Here is a 19,339-nt window from a genome sequence, read left to right as displayed (position 1 = left end):
TTTGGACCTTTTGGAATGTTAATTGAATACCCCTGGTATAGTATGTCGAAAAAAAGTAAAAAAAAAAAAAAGTCAGTAGAATGTCAAAAAAGTAAAAAAAAAAAAAGTCATAGTATAGTATTTTGAAAAAAAATAAAATAAAAAATTCATAGTATAGTGTGTTGAAAATTTAAAAAAGAAGTTATAATATAGTTTTTTGAAAAAAAGTTTACATTTTTGAAAGGCTTTAATTTTGAAATGCTACATCAGATTGTCCTGGTTCTCTCTGAGTGACACCTTGAGTTGGTCTGCTATACACCTGAGGTGAAATTATTTTGTAAATATGCACCAGTTGTGATTTGAAGTTAGCTCATGCATGCAAAAAAGTCATAGTATAGTATTTTGAAAAAAAGTAAAAAAAAGTCATAGTATAATGTGTTGGAAATTTAAAAAAAGTCATAATATAGTATTTTGAAAAAAAGTCATTTAGCAGACGCTTTTCTTCAAAGCGACTTACAATTCAAGTCATAATAAAGTATTTTGAAAAAAGTAAAATAAAAAGTCATAGTATAGTCTGTTGAAAAAAAGTTAAAAAAAGTCATAGTATAGTATTTTGAAAAAAAGTTAAAAAAAAAGTCATAGTATAGTGTTGAAAATTAAAAAAAGTCATAGTATAGTATTTTGAAAAAAAGTTTCAAAAAAGTCATAGTATAGTAATTTGAAAAAAAGTAAAAAAAAAAAAAAAAAAAGAATTATGATTTTTTTCCACATACTAAACCAAAACACTTTTGACCTTTTTATGTTTTTTATAAAAATAAATTTGACATACCTTACTACAAATGTTTTAAGACTTTTTGGAAATATTTTACCATGAGTTTTACGTGACCTTTTTCTACATATTTTCTAAAACGTTTTAAGGACATTGACATTACAATATATTTTTTTCAACATACTGTACTATTACTTTGTATAACTTCTTTTGACATACTATACTATGCCTTTTTTTACACACTACATTTTCGACATACTAAACTTTTAAATGTCTTTTTTGGACATTCTATAATATGACCTTTTATCACTTTTTTCAACATGCTATACTATTACATTTTTGTTTGACTATTTTCAAAAAACTATGCTATACGTTTTTTTATGACTTTTTACGACACACTATACTACGACCTTTTAAAGACTTTTTTTTTTACATACTGTACTATGCTTTTTTTTTTACATAATCAACTATGACTTTGAAATGCATTTCCAGACATATTATACTATGAGTTTTTAAAAACTATTTTCTTTTAATTTTTTAGTACTTTTTTCAACCTACTATACTCTGACTTTTGTATTATTTTTAACATAATATACAATGACGTTTTACAACAAACTATATTGTTACGTTGTTATGACATTTTTCGACATACTACATTATGACTTTTTTATGATTGTAAACATTTCCAAGTCAAGTTTTTTTTAAGGAACTATTTGACAAAATTCAGTCATAAATAATCATTAATTTTATTGAATCACAATAACTTAAGACTAGTACAGCAAGCCCTGGACAGACCAGTGATGACAAACTGCATCAATCTGCTCTGATGTAAAGAGACTGTACACAAAATACTCCTTTTCAAGTACTGTAACAAATCAGCTAGAAAAAGTCATCAAAATGCTGCAAGATAATCAACTATTTACAAGGTTATGTTACATACAAAAATGTACATAGCAAAGAAGGCTTAACATTCATTGAGTTTGTGAGTAATAAACTGACAGACTGGGCAAATGCTTTCACAACATCCACACCTCTTAGAGCAGACTTTACTCGAGACAAATGGAGAATCAGTCTCTTTGTGCTTACAAGTACCATAGCAGGAGAGCCTCTAGAATCTACACAGACATACATATGGACAAAGAACATAGGGCACAAATCTGAAAAGTCCTAACAAATCTGACTCCATGCTGTATATTTCGGCAGTGCTGAAAACCACGCACATTCAGCTTTTGGCTTCCATTTGGAGATCAGAATGAGTGTTGCATAGGATCTGTGAGTAAAACACTGAATGCCATGGACGTTGTGCTGGATGACATGACCCCGGCTTTTAAATAGTGCCTGCCCTTCCCAGAAGGTAGGCTGGGAGGTTTAAGGAAAATAAAAAGTACAATATTCTTTACATTTTAAGCCACAGAAATAACGTCAAACTGTTTTACATCATCATTCAACCACAAGTACCTTTATACCTTTTAACCTCCGATTAATTATGTCACTATAAACAAAGCAGCATATACACTAGTTTTCACTTAATTAGTTGAACATGTTTGTTAGGACAGTTTTGTTCATCACAAATCACATAAAACAGAACTATGAGCGTGACGAAAGCACAGTTAAAGGATGGGGATGAGGTATAAAATCAACACATCTTCTTAAACTTCCCTCACCCAATCAACCTGCAAAACGTTCAAATTTCGAGCACCAAAACACATCAATATATTTTTTCTTTCTTGCTAGTGGTCCAAATATTTACACCAGCTTCACAGCACTGGGTTATACATGCATACACTTTAATTTGAAACCCAAAGTACTGCTTTTCATTCACGTCTCAATCCCGTAGCGTTGGTGTTTGATATGACGAGAGGTCGACGCTGCTCCTCGACAACCCGAGGTGCTCGAGGAGAGCGTTGACGCGGAGCCCTGTTACGTTTACAGCCATTTAGACAAATAAAAAAAATCTGCTAATGCACATAGTCTGTTAGAAACGAGTAAGGCATTGTTGGAATTCAGTCCAGCACCAAAAGAGATTTGTGCTACAACAGCCTGTTTGGGCCAATGTGCATGGAGATCTAAAAGGATTATGAAGTAGTCAAAATTAGAAGTGGTGGAGCTGTTGTTTGTGAAGTTACACAGAAAGTTACAACACAGATGGAAAAGGATATTATGACAAACATGGTACAAGTTTAAAGGATAAATCCAGCCATGGTGAATGTTTATTTCCAAGCTAGTGCCCTTTACTACTGAAGGTCTTAGGAGTCTAAAGAGATTCAGTAAATTAGATTTAGTCCTCGTCTTGTCTTACTTTGTAAGATAAGTTATAGATGTTAGTGTCTGTGTTTACAGCTGTGAGTTTGGCCAATGAAACTGTATGTAATGTACTTAATGTTATTCTGCTCCACTACTGTCTGGTAGAACCAGTTTGTCAGACAGGATGTAACCACTGAAGACCTTGATGAACAGCACCATATGATGTGTCGACTGAAAGGGTCATCAAGGATCGTGGTGAGAATATTTGGACTTCCACATTGTCCTGGTGGTGATGCAATGTTGCTACAGTTATAACTAACTTTCTTATGACCATGTTTATATCACAGGTTTGCATTTGTAAACACCAGTTCTCTTTTGTTTGTGTCCATGAAGGGCTTTGAATTCAGACATTTAACTGAAGAACAGTAAAGGTGTATCGGATGGGAGATCTATTTGGGCTCTAAATTACTTTTTGTGGATTTACATCTGTTTCATGACCTATTACTACACCACATGAATCAAATCAAACAGTGAAAAGAGTTTGGGATGTATTCATTAACAATCACTGAGGAGTTTTTAGAAGTGTGAGCATGCTGTGGGACTTAACATTCACTTTGCCCTGATTTATTCTTCAGCAACCACACAGGCAACTTTAGCCACAGAGGAGGAGGAAGAGCAGAAAGCTGCTGGCTGTTCATCCGTCCAACCAGCAGCCTCATCGGTGTTCTCAGCGGCTGGTAGTTCAGGCTCACCGATGCTCCAGAGACAAGTGTCTGTATCGCCATCTGCAGGCAGCTCAGGCACACTGCAGCTGGGCATGAACAGAAGTATCCTCGCCTGATAGGAGGACCGCTGGCTGGTATGTGCTGATGACGGTAATGATGGCGCCTCACCAACCGTGACAGGCTGTGTGCTTTTATTCTGTCTGTCTGAAGTAGAAGTCAGGCTCCTGACAGAGGAGCCACTGGCCACAGCGGTGAAAAAAAAAACTAAACAGAGCAGTGCAGTAGAAACGTGTTGCCTGTTTTCTGAAATGTAATTTGAACCTTTTTTTCTTCTTCTTAAATATTTGGGTTACCTGCACCCAAATTAATGTGGCTGGATTTTACTCTAAAGAAGATGTTCTCACAGTTGTTATGAAAACCGATCCCAGTGTTGCATCACAAGGTGGACTCCAGCGACGTGTCCAGGATGTCGTCATGGTGGCTGTTGCTGTTGGAGTCGCTGTCGTAGCTCTGTGGGCTCGATGACGTCGCCGCCTCCTTCAGACGCATCAGCATGTTCATCTGTCACCAGAATCAAAGCGTCAGTCTGATCACGCTTTACAATGCAGAACAACTCGAGGCCTACTTAGCATCTTTCAATCTCTATTGCAGAAAGGACTCTTAAGTAAGTCACTGACACTAGCTAAAGACAAGAACGCTCTAAAGGTGTTTCTTTACTTGACAGCTCTAACTTAATTTGAGATAGTTATGTTTGTTTTTTATGTATTTTTGTAATTTTATTGTGCTTTTGTTTCTTACTTATCATTTTTGTGTTTAACTTGATTTTGATCTTTCTCAACTTGAGACATTTGTTGATTGAGGCATGTAAAAAGGCCTTGATTGTTTGTACACATTCTCATTTCTTAAGAACTGTTTCGAAGAGGTGGTGTGTTGCCATTAAGTTTCAATTTTGGAAAAGATACTATATATTTGTGCATGACTACCCTTATGTATTGTTGCTCACCAGTGGGTCTGCGTCGCTGTCGCTCTGCGGTGGCTCTTTCCTGACTCCTTCCCTCGGGGCAGAGTAGCCATCGAACCCCACATCCTCTGGGCGGAGCTGTAGCAGCGGGGGCCAATCAGCCGGAGTGGAGGTGGCAGACCACGGGTAGGTGTCAATCACCCAGGCAGCCGGGTCCTCCCACGCAGCCCTGCGGCCATAGAGCTACAGAGAAACACAGAATATAGCAACTGAAACACACCAGAAGATGCTCTGAGGCACATTTTAAGTTCTGGACTTAATGGCTTGGAGCAGTTTGTAGTTTGAAGTTCAGTTTTTTATTAGTATTTACTGAATTACAGTTTTTTGTGGAAATTGCTTCTCCTCTAAAATGGGTGCACTAGGTAAGAGTGAAAGCTGCTCCGAAGCCTCAGTAACACAAACTGTATCCCTCCGCCAAAAACAGTCAATTTCTGACTGTCCAAAATGTCATCAATCCATAAAAATGTCACAGAAAAGTCAATAGTAAGTCACAAGTAATGTCAAACTATAGAAAAGTAATTGTATGTTAAGGTATACAAAAGTAATGTTTTAAAAAGTCATAGTATACTGTAGCATGTCATAAAAAAAGTACAATACTCACAAAAGTATTGTAAGTTAAAAAAAGGTCATAGTATCGTATGTCATAAAAAGCCATAAAAATGTCATAAAGAGTTTGTGCCAAATGTCAAAGGTGTCCTGAGAACCTGAAAACATAATCCCATCAGTCACAGCTGTTTCCATTGCAGCATCTCCACATTGTGATTTCTCTACTGAACTAAGCTGCCCTACACTCCCACTCTGAGGTTGCATTCTGGTAATTAGCTGCTGCCTAATTAAACCAGATGCTAATTACATGCAGATTAAAAGTCCAAATTGAATCCATTTCACTTTGATGAACACAACCCCGGTCTTCTGAGAGGGCAGATCTGAACAGTTGTATTGTTCTCTGACTCATTACACTTCTACTTCAATCAGCCGGATCCTTGAAAAGAATCATGTCTCTTTATTATTTACTTTCATTCTTACAGCTAAAAACATCATCAACACCCCAGAATTGAAGTAAAAAATATAATCCTTTGTTCTTTGGCCAGAGCATAATCAGTCCATCATCTTTTTATTTCTAGAGATATCAAGAGGATTATGTGTGTGCGTTACCTGCAGGCCCTCCCGTACGGCCTCCAGCATGTAGGGGATGATGGAGTAATTCCAGAGGTCAGTGAACCAAACCCTGGATCCCTCCACGTCCATGGGACAGGACAAGAAGAGACGAGGTCCTGCACGCCACAGAGCGGGGGAGGTAAGACACAAATTGTTTCTACGCATTGACGTTTTAATAAAGGATCCCAAATCAACCGCGGATCTTTCTCTTACCGATGGTGACGTCGGAGGAGCTGTGTGTCTCCAGGAAGCGGTTGAGGTGGTGCCAAACACGCGGCATCCAGTCGATGATCCTCACCAGCTCCATGTTGCGCGTTCGGCTGCCGATCTCCGTCTCGATCAGCTTCCTCCTCAGGTGGCGGCCGAGGAAGCCTTTCACCGGCTCCACGTGGTTGGCACACAGCACCCACCTGATCAGAAAACAGGACTGTTCATTATCACACACAACGGTAAAAGCTTCCTCCAGGTTTAAATGCATCTTGTCAATCTCTCCATACGTCAAACACAGCGTGTCAGCAGCCCTTTACCTGAAGTTGTGGTGAAGCTGCAGGTTGGGGGCAGATGACGTGGCTTGGCTCATGGTGCCGATAATGTAGGGGCTGAAATGAGAGAAACACACCGATTATTATTCTTTCTGTCGAGTCCAACAAGTTGTACGATACTTAATAAGTCACTTAATAAGACACGTTGCGTTAAAGTAGAGCTGCTGAGAGGGTGTTACTTTGCTTTGTGGTGTGTGGTGTAAGTCCTGCAAACAGGGCTCTACCTTCAGTTGAAAACACGAGTGAAGCAAAACATCTTTTGGTTAACTGCCATACTGTACAAATGTACATACTTTTAACAAATCTGCATATTATCAGTCCTCACTCAGGAGTAATTAAGTGGCTGTGTTTTGAAATTCAACATGATTTTTTAGCATGATTAGGCAGATACAGTAGATGTGTGTGTGTGTGTGTGTGTGTGTGTGTGTGTGAACTGACCAGTGCTGGTAGTTGCAGTTGAAGACGCCGTTGAAGATCTCTCCCAGGGAGCTGACGTGGTGCAGGTTGTCCAGAATGACCACCAGAGGGCTGTCTGCACCCGGGACACCGCTGCACTGCTCGGCCAAACCAGACAAGTACTGACGCAACTCCTACAGAGAGAGAGAGAGAAAGAGTATCATTAGTTAACCATTAGTATTTGTTTTTATGTTCTTGGAGAACCTTTCAGATCTAAATAAGCCAGAATGTTTAGACTAGCCTCTTTGCTATGAGGATCTTAATTGTCCTGATGTGTTAAATTAACCACCTGGTGTCCTCATATTACCAAACAGCACCAATGCCAAAATTATATTTGTGTTCAGCATTTTTTATGTTTTTATTAATATACAATGGCTTCCTCCCACTTTAATTAACTTTTGTAAACTTTTAAAATAGTAACTTTAACTTCAACTTTCAGCTTAGTGAGATTTGTTGGTTCTTGATAGATACTTTTGCTTACAGGTCTCATCGTTATGATATGTTAGAAATTTAATGAATTGACGCTTAGTTTCAATACTAGAGAACAGAAAAAGACCAACGTCTGCTTGGCTGACAAATTCAAAAACGGATCTGCCAGCATGTTTTTAGGACAGACGTAGGATTAACAACCACTAACACTTTGATTGATGCAAGCACAGAGAGCATATCCTTTGCTTGCGTGCCTTTACCTTGCTGGACTTGTGGTCCACGTTGAAAGTGACGACAGCGTGCGGGGTCAGAGGTCGGCCCTCCAGCAGCAGCAGGTGTCGAGACAGCTGATTGGCCAGGTAGGTCTTTCCTGTACCGCTGGGGCCCGACAGGATGACGCGCCTGTGCTCCTTCAGCAGGGAGACGTAGCGCTGCAGCATCGGCTTCGGGATCAGAGTGTCGAACACCAGCGAGTCCACGTTCTCACTGCTCACACCTGGACACACACACGACAGGACATTTGTGTCATTTATCTACGTCTGTGTTGGTCTAGTTATTAGAGGAATAAGAAAATAGGACTTTTGCGTCAACAGTTTCTCTCCGTATGAAGTTGTCACATCTCTCTTTCTCAGACTGGTAGAATTGCAGAGTTGGCTTGATGAGGCGTCGGTACCTTTGAGCCGGATGTTGATGGTGTTGCTGTCTCCCACCAGGTAGCCGCAGGGCAGCAGCTCGGGCGTGTGGGCGGCCTTGGGGATGCTGGGCCGGAGGATATCTCCGATGTTGTATCCCTCCACGCTGTCTGAGCTCAGGCCCAGCTGGCTCACCGGGTCCACATGGGTGATGTACTCCTGTTAAGACCCAAAGTCTTTGTGAAGTTTCTACAGAGGATACCGGCTTCATGACTTTTTCTGAGTCTTAATCAAAATGTTTCTGCTGAACAGAAGCACGTTCAGCTTTTAAGCAACTTTGTGTCATAGAAGGAAACCTGACTGCCAAGACATTTTCAAGATCCTTAACACTTTACGATTCCTTTCACAGACTTAAAACTCAGAAACTGTTATTAAACATGCTGACATGATGCCGAGGTGTTTTTAATAATCCTGTTATCTGATTCTGTATTGCAATAATGTTTATGTTTACCTTGAAAAGGCGTCGTACGACTCCGTCCAGGACGTCCCACTTGGTTTTACCGCTCACACCGATGCAACCAATGAGAAAATGACGAGGCCGGCCCTCCTGCCATGATAAACCACAACACGACTGGTTTTAGATACCAAAAAGCCTTCGGGTACATTAACAATCGCAGTGAAGAAAAAGACAGTTTGAGTTGTATTTTTCAAACTGGTCTCACCTCTCCCCACTTGCTGTTCTCATCCAGGCTGACGACCATCTTCACGTGTCGCCCCTCCTTCCTCATCCCTCCGTCTCCGCAGGTGTCGTCCAGCAGCATGTCTGACAGGAAGGCAGAGCAAAGTCAGACAAGGCTTCTAAATTTACCATGAAAAATGGGAAAGCGTTTCCACTATTCAGTATCTCTTATGAATCTACCAGCAACCCTGTATGTCCCGGGACATCAGCTCAGTCTTACCCAGGCTGGTGGACTCGCTGGTGGTGAGGTTGAGGCTGTGCTGGGAGAGCCCCGGCCCCGTTCCCTGAGCCTGGCTGTGTGTGTGACGGGGAGGAGAGGAAGAGATGGAGGCCTGGGAGCCCATCCTGCTGCCCTGATTCTCCACCTTCAGACGGTCATTCTCCGACTTCAGCTTCTCGATCTCCACCTGCAGACACACACACACACACACACACACACACACACACACACACACACACACACACACACACACACACACAAGATGAAGTTACAAAAAACAGCTAATAGTTTATTAAATCTGAACTTAAAGTATAGCTCCCCCTTCAACTAATGTGCTTGTATCTAAATAAATGTTAAGTGCTAAAATGTCTATTTTCAAATTTCCTCCAATCAGACCAAATGCAATGTTTAAAACTGTAAAATTGTACATCGACTAATATTAACAATATTAAGAATAAAAAAATAATTTCTCAAATTATAACCATGTTTTTTTATTGGGGATAAAAAAACGCTGTGCATCAATTAGCTAAATTCAGCTAACGTAGTTTTGTATTTCAAATGTTTCATTAACCCTGTCATGTGAAATTCTCAACTATAGTCATATGTGTGTGTGTGTGTGTGTGTGTGTGTGTGCGCGTGCGCGCGTGCGTGCTCCTGCGGACCTGCATGCGGTTCATGGCCTCCCTGAGCTGGTCCAGCTGATGAGCGGAGCTGAGAGCCTCCAGGCGGATATCGGTGAGTTTCATCTCCTTCTCCCTGAGCTCACTGCGCAGCTGCATCACCGTCTCCGCCTCGCTGTCCAAACACTCAGACAGTCTGTGCACACAAGCAGGACGACATGAGATATTGCTATTCAAGCAGACTTGTTTTCCCAAGACTTTATTTGGACACGTATGTATAGGATAAGCTACAACATGTCAACTTAACCTGATGCCTACGTACAGTGAGTTGGAGTGCGTGTTCCTGAGCATGTGGCTGTTGGCCGCGGAGCCGTTGTGGGGCAGTTTGGGGGAGGACGGCAGCGACGAGTCCGTCATCTCCTCGATGTCGGAGTGAGAAGAGGCCGACTTTGGAGATTTCTTCTTGCTGAACGCTTGTTTGAAGGAGCTTCGCAGCTGCAGGTGGAAAACAGAGGAGAAAGAGACGGTGAGCAGGCGATGCAACGCACCCAAAAACAGGCGCCTGAGAGGGAGAGGAGCAGTGTGCCGGGGAAAGTGAAGGAAAACAGCTGTGAAAAAGTGCAAGTGAGTCAAAGGGAGTAAAGGAATTATGGGTAGACTGTCTTATCACCTGAGCTACAGCTCCAAATGTGAGAAGTGAATAGCTACTTATGGCTCATTGTTTTTGTTTTTTTATATTCATAAACTGGGTAAAAATTGGATGTTAGCTTATTTCTCGATGTATTAAAAGAGACATTTCAAGGGCAGCAGGTGACAGTGTTGTCCTTTGCGAGACACAATTCAATACAGACACCTGAACAAGACGATGTGTGTTTGCATTCATCACAGAATTAAGAATTTCACAGAACTTTTTCCTGCATAATAACATTTTCTCTTGCCTTTCTAAAACTGCAATGCTTTCTAAGCTGTACTCATCTTTCGGAGTAAATTCTGGTGAAAATCTGTAGAAAAAACAAAAATGATGAGCCATATTCAAACTGCACGTAATCTTCTAGATAAGACCCATGTCAACATCTGATTGTTTCCTCATAGTTTGTGTTTAAAGGAAAAATCCACCATGTATACTTCATGCTCTTATCACTGCTTCTACAGTCAGTGATTCCCTACAAGCTTTTCAACAATCCTTTGACAAATGGCCTCTCTACTGAAGACAGATTAACACATCCAACACACCGTTGCTACAATATATCCTCACTCTGTGCTACGGAAGCCCTGATGGGTAAGTTAGAAGTCGAAAAGTCCAAAATGTTCTAAGTCTGATCTAAATTGTTTTCTTTCCTGTGTTTATGACTTAAGAACAGGTAAGAACGTTTTGCCAGGATCATCTTTACAAAAGTTTAGCCACTTGCACTCTAAACATAAGGTACTGTGCGTGTATTGTGTGCTATAAGCTAAATTTAATTTGGAAGAAAACATGAATGGTTTTAATCAGATCTCGAACATCTCAGCCTCTTGTGGCCAAAATGAGTATTACAACAACAAACAGTTTTCACCTGCAAATGAAAAAAGTAACTAAGAAAGATTATCCTGGTTAAGCCTTTTCTTTACCTAACTTTATAAATACGATCTTTTTCATCAACACAGGAGAGAAAACTATTTAGATCAGACTTGGGAAATGGATCACCAGAATTTTTTTTCTTCTCACTTCCTTCTGAGGGCTTCCGTAGCTTTCTTATAATGTGGAGGAGAAATTGGTCTCTGTGTCTCTTCTACAATCTTTTGTTGTTTGTAGCTTTTTGTCTTCAAACATCTTTTTAGCACTGAAAACATCTCAATATTATATCATGTCAAAGAATGCATCCAGAGACACAAGCTACATCTAATACCCTGTTTATGACAGTGTTAAAGTATTTTCTGGTGGATTTTTCCTTCTAAAAGCTGGCTCAGGTGTCATAAGAGCAGCAGGGAGAAGCAGTGTTGGGGAGTAGAAGACAGGAGGAAAAGGACAGAGGTTAGTAACCTAGAAAAGGTGCAGGAGTTGTGCAGCTTTGTTTCTTTCATTGCACACAGCGTACCACTCTTACCTCATAGACCTGCCACATGAAGCGAAGCAAAGGAAGACAGAGAGACAAAACAGCACATGTTCATATGGGTTTGAGGTGTGTTAATGTGTTCATGGAGGGACAGAGATTAAACTAGAGGTCCAAACAGGAAGAAAGCTGATTTCATTTAACCTCCAGGCAGCTAATGCTACATCACAACCACCATGAAGCGGACTCTTTCATGATCCACACTGCCCCTATACGCTCCACATCACATACAATGTATGAGCACCTGCATAGAGGAGCCTCCACACACACACACACACACACACACACACACACACACACACACACACACACACACACACACACACACACACACACACACACACACACACACACACACACACACAAGGGTTGTTTATTATCACTGTGGCCTAAAGCAGGAAACTCAACACGAGCTCACATCTTTTAACGGCTACCACGAAGCCCCACACTGCTCTTCCTAAAATTCAACATCAGGATCAGATTGTGAGAACGACAGGCGACTAACACAACAACGCTTCAGTCTACGGGACGACAGGGGGACAAAAAGTTGCGTACGTCATTGTCTCCGATTTGTCCTCCGGTGCACAAAAAAGTCTTTCAGCGACAAAAAGAAAAGGTTTGTAAGTATGTAAAATGTTTTGTTGTGAAATCACGTGTAAAATATGACTTATGAGCCGACACTAGGGCTGGAAACTATTTGTAGTTTAAGAGACAACTACTGCAACTAAATTCAGCCCAGTTTGAACCTAAATGGCTCATGTTATTCTACCTGCAAATCACCAAATAATGTATTACTTTGTATTCAACTTAAGTGTATTCACCTTTTCCCCAGTGAAAGATGCCTAAAGGGGAGAAACCCAAACATGTGACAGCGACACACACATGAAAATGCACAAAGAGACAAAGACAAAAACAACAAAGCACCATGAGTCCCGGCTGGCAGCTTGTTAGTAAACTCAGCATCACACAATGAAGTCTTTCAGATTTAGTATTTTTTTTTTAATTCGCAGCATCTTACCCAGTTCTTCTTGTTCTTCTTCTTGTTTTTTGCGTCGGTGTCCATGTTGGAGCCCACGCTGGAGTGGCTGGTCGCGCTGGCGACGCTGCTGACGCTGTCGGAGGAGTGCTGCCTCCTGATGCGCAGGTCTGGCTGCTGCTGCTGCTGCTGCTGTGGACTGCCGTTACTGCCGGCTGAGGGGAGACAGGACATGTATGTGTTTGTCAAACATCAGGCTGAAATATGTCTTTCATTAAATATCAGATATCAGCTTGTCAGTGTAGTCCACTTCTGATATGATAGAGGTTTTCCACTGACAGGCTCCACCTTTGTGAAGTGAATGTTTTTAATTATTTGCTTGGTATTTCACAGGTGGAGTGTATTATCCTCCTTTGATGAAGCACTTCAAACGTTATTGTCTTTGTGCTAACCTACTGTGCACACCAACAACTGCTGTCCCACTCTGTCTGAAGCTCACAACTACAACAATTTATTGATAATTTAAATCCTTGACACACTGAAATGTCTGTTTATCAATAAAATATTCAAGTTGCTTGGCGGTTCAGACTGAAGTATCCTTTTTATACGATGTGTCCTTTAATGGCCTTTCTCACGGACCTGTTGCTCACTTTAATACAAGAGTGCAATTTTGTATTTCTACATTCTGATGAGCTATCTTTGGTGGAAAAAGACTAAAAATGATTTTCTTTGCATTACTATAAACAACGTCTAAAATGTTGGCACAAAATTGTCATTTAGCATCCCTTCAGATATCCCTGCTTTGTGTGGCGTTGCTCTGTACCTGTCCTGTCCCCTTTAGGCGTGAGTTCAGGTGTATTGATTACTCCGTTGATGGCAGCCTGAGCAACAGCGTTCTGCTTCTTCAGCAGCTCGATGGTCTTCCTCAACTCGTTCAGCTCAGAGTCCTACACAGAGTAAAGGACAAGGGTATCCAACCAATAAATCAACTGCAGTGACGTCGAATGTGCACTTTAATTAGTGCACAGCGCAGTCTGTGAGAAAACAAGAGGAGCTGTTTTTCACCTTCTGCTCCGCCGTCAAGGTGAGACTCTTCAGTCGGATGGTCATGTTGCCCAGACTCTGTTCAAACGCTGCCACAAGGTGAGCCTGCAGGAGGAAAACAACAGGTCGTACCAAATGTAAATGTCTGCAGAGCTCAAACCTCCTCCAACCTCATTAGATGTCAACGATTGTCATTCATCTTCCAGGTGCGACTAGCATCCAACACTTCAACTTCCATGAGTCACAATTTCCAATTACAATATAAAACAGGAAAATAATTATGGCAAATTCTCCAATCCAGGAATCGAATAAACTGTTCAAGAAAGATCTGTCTGCCAAAATGTAGTAAATTAGTAAGTGAAACACATTACAACAAAAATAAGCATTTGAAAACTATTCTTTTTGAGAGCAAATCATAAGCTTCGGTTGAACGAGGGTGAGCAGGTTCATCCACCACTAGATCGTATGAGGCTTTAGACTTTATGAATACAAATGATCTGCAGACGCCTGCAGGAAGTGTGTGTGTGAGAGTTGAGTAAGGTGGTGACTGATGTGTTGCTTCAGAGGACGTTCTTGGATTCTCGGCCTCGGGGGGGGCTCCGAGGCGTGTTCTCATAATTCATCATCTGTCTGCGGCGTGTAATCAAATATTTGAACGGACAAAGCCCCTCCCTCACACCCAACATCCCGTCTCATGACCCCCCCCCCTCCCATTACCAACTTCTTCTGCCTGTGTATTTCTTTCAACACCCACACCACACCTTCTTGTATCCAGGCGTCGTTTAGCTGTAAATCTTCAGTCCACATCTGCGACTGTCCCTCAGCAGTGCGCTGAGACCTGACTCTGTGCTGTAATCTAACACCGCTGCCTTCCTTCCATATCTCTAATCCACAGTCAAACCACCGGCGTGCACCGACTCGGGAAGCAGATTACAAGCCGAGCGTGGAGAGACTTGTGCAATACGGAAGGCCGGGTGGCAGAAAGAATCGTGTCTGGAGACGCTTTAAGAGATCTTCAGATGGCTCTGCCAGATGTGAAATTACACCTTCTGGGAGTAAAATGCTCGGTTGGAGCTTTCTGTTCAGCATTTGATGAATATCATAAAATGTTCTTTCGTGTGATCCGGAATTGTTTAGCTGCCACAACTTTGAGTTTGTCTTTTGATAAAACCGCATACAATTGTCTCTGCTTTAGGTCATGGAATATTTTCTGAAATTATCCAAATAAATAAATGTATTATTATTACTATTTTCATTCACTTTCGAAAGAGTATAATTACATTAAATTACATTTCTATCTGACCAACCTGTCAATAGAAAGAAACACTATTATTGTAGTGATTTCTTTCTTCTTTTCTGTATTTTGCTACACTAGCACCATGACCTTGAGGAATGGCTGTCGACATAGTTACTAGTTTCACTCAAAGCATCCCTTTGCCAAAATACATCATCGTAGCATCATGGCAGCAGGATACACACTTCACTATCATATTGCACTGGTGCACATTCCACCATATATTCTGCTGCTACTTAACCAACATTAGACTGGTCATATTTATCTCGTTATCGCTTGACTTGGTTTATATTTGGTAAATATTTTTTATTTCCTACTTTTTTTTTTAAACTTATAGAACTTTATTTACTTACTTAATTTATGTACTTTTATGTTGCACAATACTAAAGAACCACGAAACAGATTTTCATTGATCTGCTACAATCTACTCTAATCCATCTAATCTGTTTGTCTTTTTCAGTTCTGCATTTCTATACATTTTCAGATTCAATATTATTTTGGTTTCTTTCACAAATTGATGGGAAAACATCTTTGACGTCAAAGCTTAGTTTAAAATAAAATACATTTATGTAATGCCCATAGTCCAAAACTAACTAACTAACTTACTAACTAATATTATTTATTTGTTCTGTAATAAATACCTCAATAATACATTCATATGAAATCATTTTAAATCAGATTTTGTGGCAAAAGGTGCACAGCTTTTTTTTGATAATAACCACAAACTGTGTTTTTTAATGAGTATATTAGCGATTAATTGTGTGGCACAATAAACTCTGGAAAGAGACAATATACATGTCCAACTAAGCCTGCTTTGGAGTGTGTGTGTGTGTGTGTGTGTGTGCGTGTGTGTGCGTACGTGTTTGCGTGCTTTCTAACTTACATTGGCACTCAGCTGCGTCGTCAGGGCAGAAACTTTTTCCTGGGAGGCGTCCAGCTCCCGACGCAGCTTGCGGATCTGAGGACGTGAAAAGAGCATGACATCAAAAAGCATACATGCCTGCATCATAAAAGCATGCGATGTCAAACACACACGCATACGCACACATCCACACACATGAAGGAAACAAAAAGAATGTAACGAAACAAACGAGGGAGGCTCCCAAATTGGATTGATATGTTCAGGGGAAGAGATGAAACACGGTGGATGCATAAAAGAGAACGTACAGGTGTTCACAGGTGTTCAGAGAGGAACAAGAGCCTGTTACAGGGTCAGTCACAATACAGTTACACATGTAACGAGATACAACTGTGAAAACGCCCCCATGTTCCAACATGTCCAGCCACTGCACATAGAAAATTAAAGAGCAGAGAAAGCTACATGATAGAAGAGCTGTGGGCGGGCTGACACTTACCTCCGACTGAGACTTCTCCTCATTCTGCAAAAACAAACATCACAGGAAGAGAAAATCATTAGAGGACGTCCCGACTGAATTCTGACGAGCTTTAATGACAAAGAGGAGCAGCTGAAGCTGCCGGAGGTCAGACCATGCACATGTCCTGTTTGATTTATTAGCCCTATGGAGACAAGATGTATAAACTGTGAAGGAAATTGTCTGGTGTAATATGTCTGGAAAGCAGAGATATCGCCCTGAAGGCATTTCACTCATCAGTGCGAGTGTGTGTGTGTGTGTGTGTGTGTGTGTGTGTGTGTGTGTGTGTGTGTGTGAGCGAGAATCCCATTGTCTCCATAGGCTGCACACAGCACAATAGTATGAAAAGACAGGTAGCCAAACATATACAGAGCGAGAGCTGGCAAAACAAGACGCTCGCATGAACACAACACACTCTGCTGATGCTGCTGCTGCTCACCAAAACAGTGAAACATGCAACACCCACATTTACATGTAAACAAGCTGCACCAGGAACCGTTTTTCTCTTAACCTGACCGCTTTCACAGCTTCTTTACGTTGAGTGGTCAACTGAAATTTACAGACTGTCAAAACTGGTTCAACTGTAGCTAAAATTCAGTTTAACGTCTTTAATGTGCACAATTTTAAAGATGTTTTCTTTGGCGCCATCCAGTGGTGGTAGTGTAAAAAAACAACACAATCTATTTTCGTGCAAAAACCTGACATCACGACAATTTGGAACTATTACCTAAAAATGTATAGATTTAATGATTTATTTGTTTTTCAAGAATGTAATATGGAATGTAATAAGTTTCTCTATATGACATTTAGAGAGTTAATATTGCAGCAGACAAATATTTGCTATGTAAAGTTATAGAGGAGTTATGTCTCAGTTATGTTTGGACTGTTAGCGCTCTTAGCACGTTAGCTGGCTCAGCCATGTTGAGAGCCATGCAGAAACAATAGAAAGGCTCTAAACTATAGATTCATTTAAACTGTATTACACTCTCCAAAGAGGTTATATTCTTGGTCTGCTTGTTTGTTTCATGAGCAGAATATCTGAAAGCAGGATTTTCTTTTATGAACTTTTCAATTAACTTCGGCATTTGTTTCACATCTGATTCATTTATCCGACATTCAACACTATATGCATTCTAATGCAGATAAAACATTTTGTCATTTTCTGATATTAGAATAACACATTTAGAGGATTGTGCAGTCTTGGTAAAAGTTTGTGCTCTCTGCGTGCTTTTCTGTAAAATAAAATGTCTTTAATCCACAGTCTTTCATTGTTTTTCAGGCTTGTGGGAGTTCTAATCACAGCACAATAAAGCAGAACAACAAATAATTATGATTTTTTTTTTTCATGTGGTCACACCTTCCAACAGGTTTCAACAGCCTCATGCGTCTGTGCAGGCATTGCAGTGTGTAGAGTACATGTGTTCTGTGGCACGAGTGGATGGTTTACTAAGTGGCATCTGTCCACACACGGTCTACACACCCAGACAGAGCAATCAATCACGCACGCACATCACCAGTTGATCCTAGATACATAAACAGAGTAGCCTGTCTTGGAAACGCAGACAAAACACAGAAATCTCCTTCTGATAGAAAATCCTGGACCCGGTCGCATTAACTATCAACATCACGGCAGGTAAACAAAAGTGTTTCAACAAAAATGAACAGAAGAAAAATGAATCCGAGGAAAACAACAGTCAGAAAAAAAATTCAAAAGAAATTATATTTTTGCAGTGTTGTCAAATATTTGTTGTTGTTGTGAAGCATTTATTGGCACATTAATTCACAGCCTCACTCAGACATGTCAGATTTATGTTAGCTTAAAAATATAATAATATCTGTGATTTCTGTGCAATCTGTGTAATTATATATGTGACTTACAGCTGTATCTAGGTCCAACAGACCAACAATAGAAGTACTCCTCCTCTCTACAGTCCCCCTCCTCATCCCTACCGTTTGCTGCCAGGATGTGACGGTGCCCGTCAGGGATAAAGTCGCCATCATTTTTGCCTTCGCTCTCTTCCCCCCTCTGATTTCAAACCTGTGACTCTCCGGCTCAGAGGACCAGCCAGTGCCGAGCAGAGATCCAACGTCTGAGAGTTTCCCTGCTACACCTGCCCAGGTGAGTAAACCCGCCCACAGAGGGAGGAGCCATGCTGTGAAACCTAGGCTCTGATTGGCTACTGTGTGTACACGAGGGCTGTCCCAAGTGTGACTACAGCCAGACCTTTTTCTCACAGGGTGTTTGAGTCAGATCTCTGGATGGATTAGAGGGTATATGTGTAACTGCGTATTTGCCAACTCAAATACTCAATATTTCGTAATCCCATACGCAAAAGCAGAAACTGGCTGCTCTGGTTTCCACATGAATTGTGTATAGACTTGCTGCTTTGCAAAGATTTAAAAAAAAACCAAAATAATGCAATTACAGAGAACCAGTTTTTTCTATTATTCAGGGTTGATTAATAAGGCTGATATTGTTAGAGAACATATATCTGGACTTTTGAGGCTGACATCAATATTAATATTTGAGAGTCAAAATATCAATATTGTTTTTAAAACATGTTTTATTATGTTATTATATTTTACTGTTGAAAAATAAAATGTGCCATTACTCTCTAGTGGACAAACAATGTAATGTCAAAACAAAATGTCCCCAAAAATGTAAAAAAAAAAAAAAAAAAAAGCTTCTATCTATACTTAAATGAACTCTTGATGTTTTTTTGTACTCACCGTGGAGTAAATGGAAGAAGTGCTGGAGACCAGAGACAGGGATGATCCATGAACTGAAGACACAAAAACCACAAGCAAAAGTGGGGATTAGAAGGTACATAAGTACACACAACAGCCCCATAATTATCAACAGACCCCCCACAAACCACCCCGACTCCACGACCCGCCTCCTCCTGAGCATAATGACTGCAGCTCTGCAGTTATAAAAGTTAAAACTCCTACACGTTATAGTCGGACTGTGGCGCAACTAATGACAGCCTGAGCATTACTCTGCTAATGACTCAGCCACTAATCACAC

At 40.6% G+C, this 19,339-nt stretch overlaps 1 protein-coding gene and 1 long non-coding RNA gene across 6 annotated transcripts in view; one reads left to right on the top strand and one right to left on the bottom strand.

The window, feature by feature from the left end:
- Window positions 1–1,478: 1,478 nt before the first annotated feature.
- The window catches only part of nav2a (neuron navigator 2a), a 214,169-nt gene continuing 196,308 nt past the window's right edge, over window positions 1,479–19,339 (bottom strand). For all 5 annotated transcript variants that reach the window (XM_068731045.1, XM_068731042.1, XM_068731044.1 and 2 more), the window contains 19 exons: window positions 19,042–19,094; window positions 16,294–16,317; window positions 15,822–15,896; window positions 13,666–13,749; window positions 13,424–13,547; window positions 12,643–12,815; window positions 9,857–10,029; window positions 9,577–9,730; window positions 8,915–9,101; window positions 8,678–8,778; window positions 8,467–8,562; window positions 7,997–8,174; window positions 7,584–7,819; window positions 6,877–7,028; window positions 6,424–6,495; window positions 6,110–6,306; window positions 5,894–6,012; window positions 4,721–4,921; window positions 1,479–4,278 (listed from right to left, as the gene is read on the bottom strand). In XM_068731045.1, the coding sequence (XP_068587146.1) occupies window positions 4,153–4,278; window positions 4,721–4,921; window positions 5,894–6,012; window positions 6,110–6,306; window positions 6,424–6,495; window positions 6,877–7,028; window positions 7,584–7,819; window positions 7,997–8,174; window positions 8,467–8,562; window positions 8,678–8,778; window positions 8,915–9,101; window positions 9,577–9,730; window positions 9,857–10,029; window positions 12,643–12,815; window positions 13,424–13,547; window positions 13,666–13,749; window positions 15,822–15,896; window positions 16,294–16,317; window positions 19,042–19,094 (2,525 nt within the window). In that variant the 3' untranslated portion in view covers window positions 1,479–4,152. The remainder of the gene's footprint in view (window positions 4,279–4,720; window positions 4,922–5,893; window positions 6,013–6,109; window positions 6,307–6,423; window positions 6,496–6,876; window positions 7,029–7,583; window positions 7,820–7,996; window positions 8,175–8,466; window positions 8,563–8,677; window positions 8,779–8,914; window positions 9,102–9,576; window positions 9,731–9,856; window positions 10,030–12,642; window positions 12,816–13,423; window positions 13,548–13,665; window positions 13,750–15,821; window positions 15,897–16,293; window positions 16,318–19,041; window positions 19,095–19,339) is intronic.
- Window positions 12,106–13,142, top strand: LOC137887823 (uncharacterized). Its single transcript, XR_011105072.1, has 3 exons — window positions 12,106–12,240; window positions 12,457–12,834; window positions 12,994–13,142. It is a non-coding gene; the product is annotated as an uncharacterized lncRNA (long non-coding RNA).

The sequence above is a fragment of the Cebidichthys violaceus genome, unplaced genomic scaffold (genome assembly GCF_023349555.1).
Source record: "Cebidichthys violaceus isolate CVI_PGR_0920_01 unplaced genomic scaffold, fCebVio1.0.p SCAF_5, whole genome shotgun sequence".
NCBI lineage: Eukaryota > Metazoa > Chordata > Actinopteri > Perciformes > Stichaeidae > Cebidichthys > Cebidichthys violaceus.
Note: the sequence above shows the minus strand (reverse complement) of the source record. Positions and strands in the feature narration are given on the sequence as shown.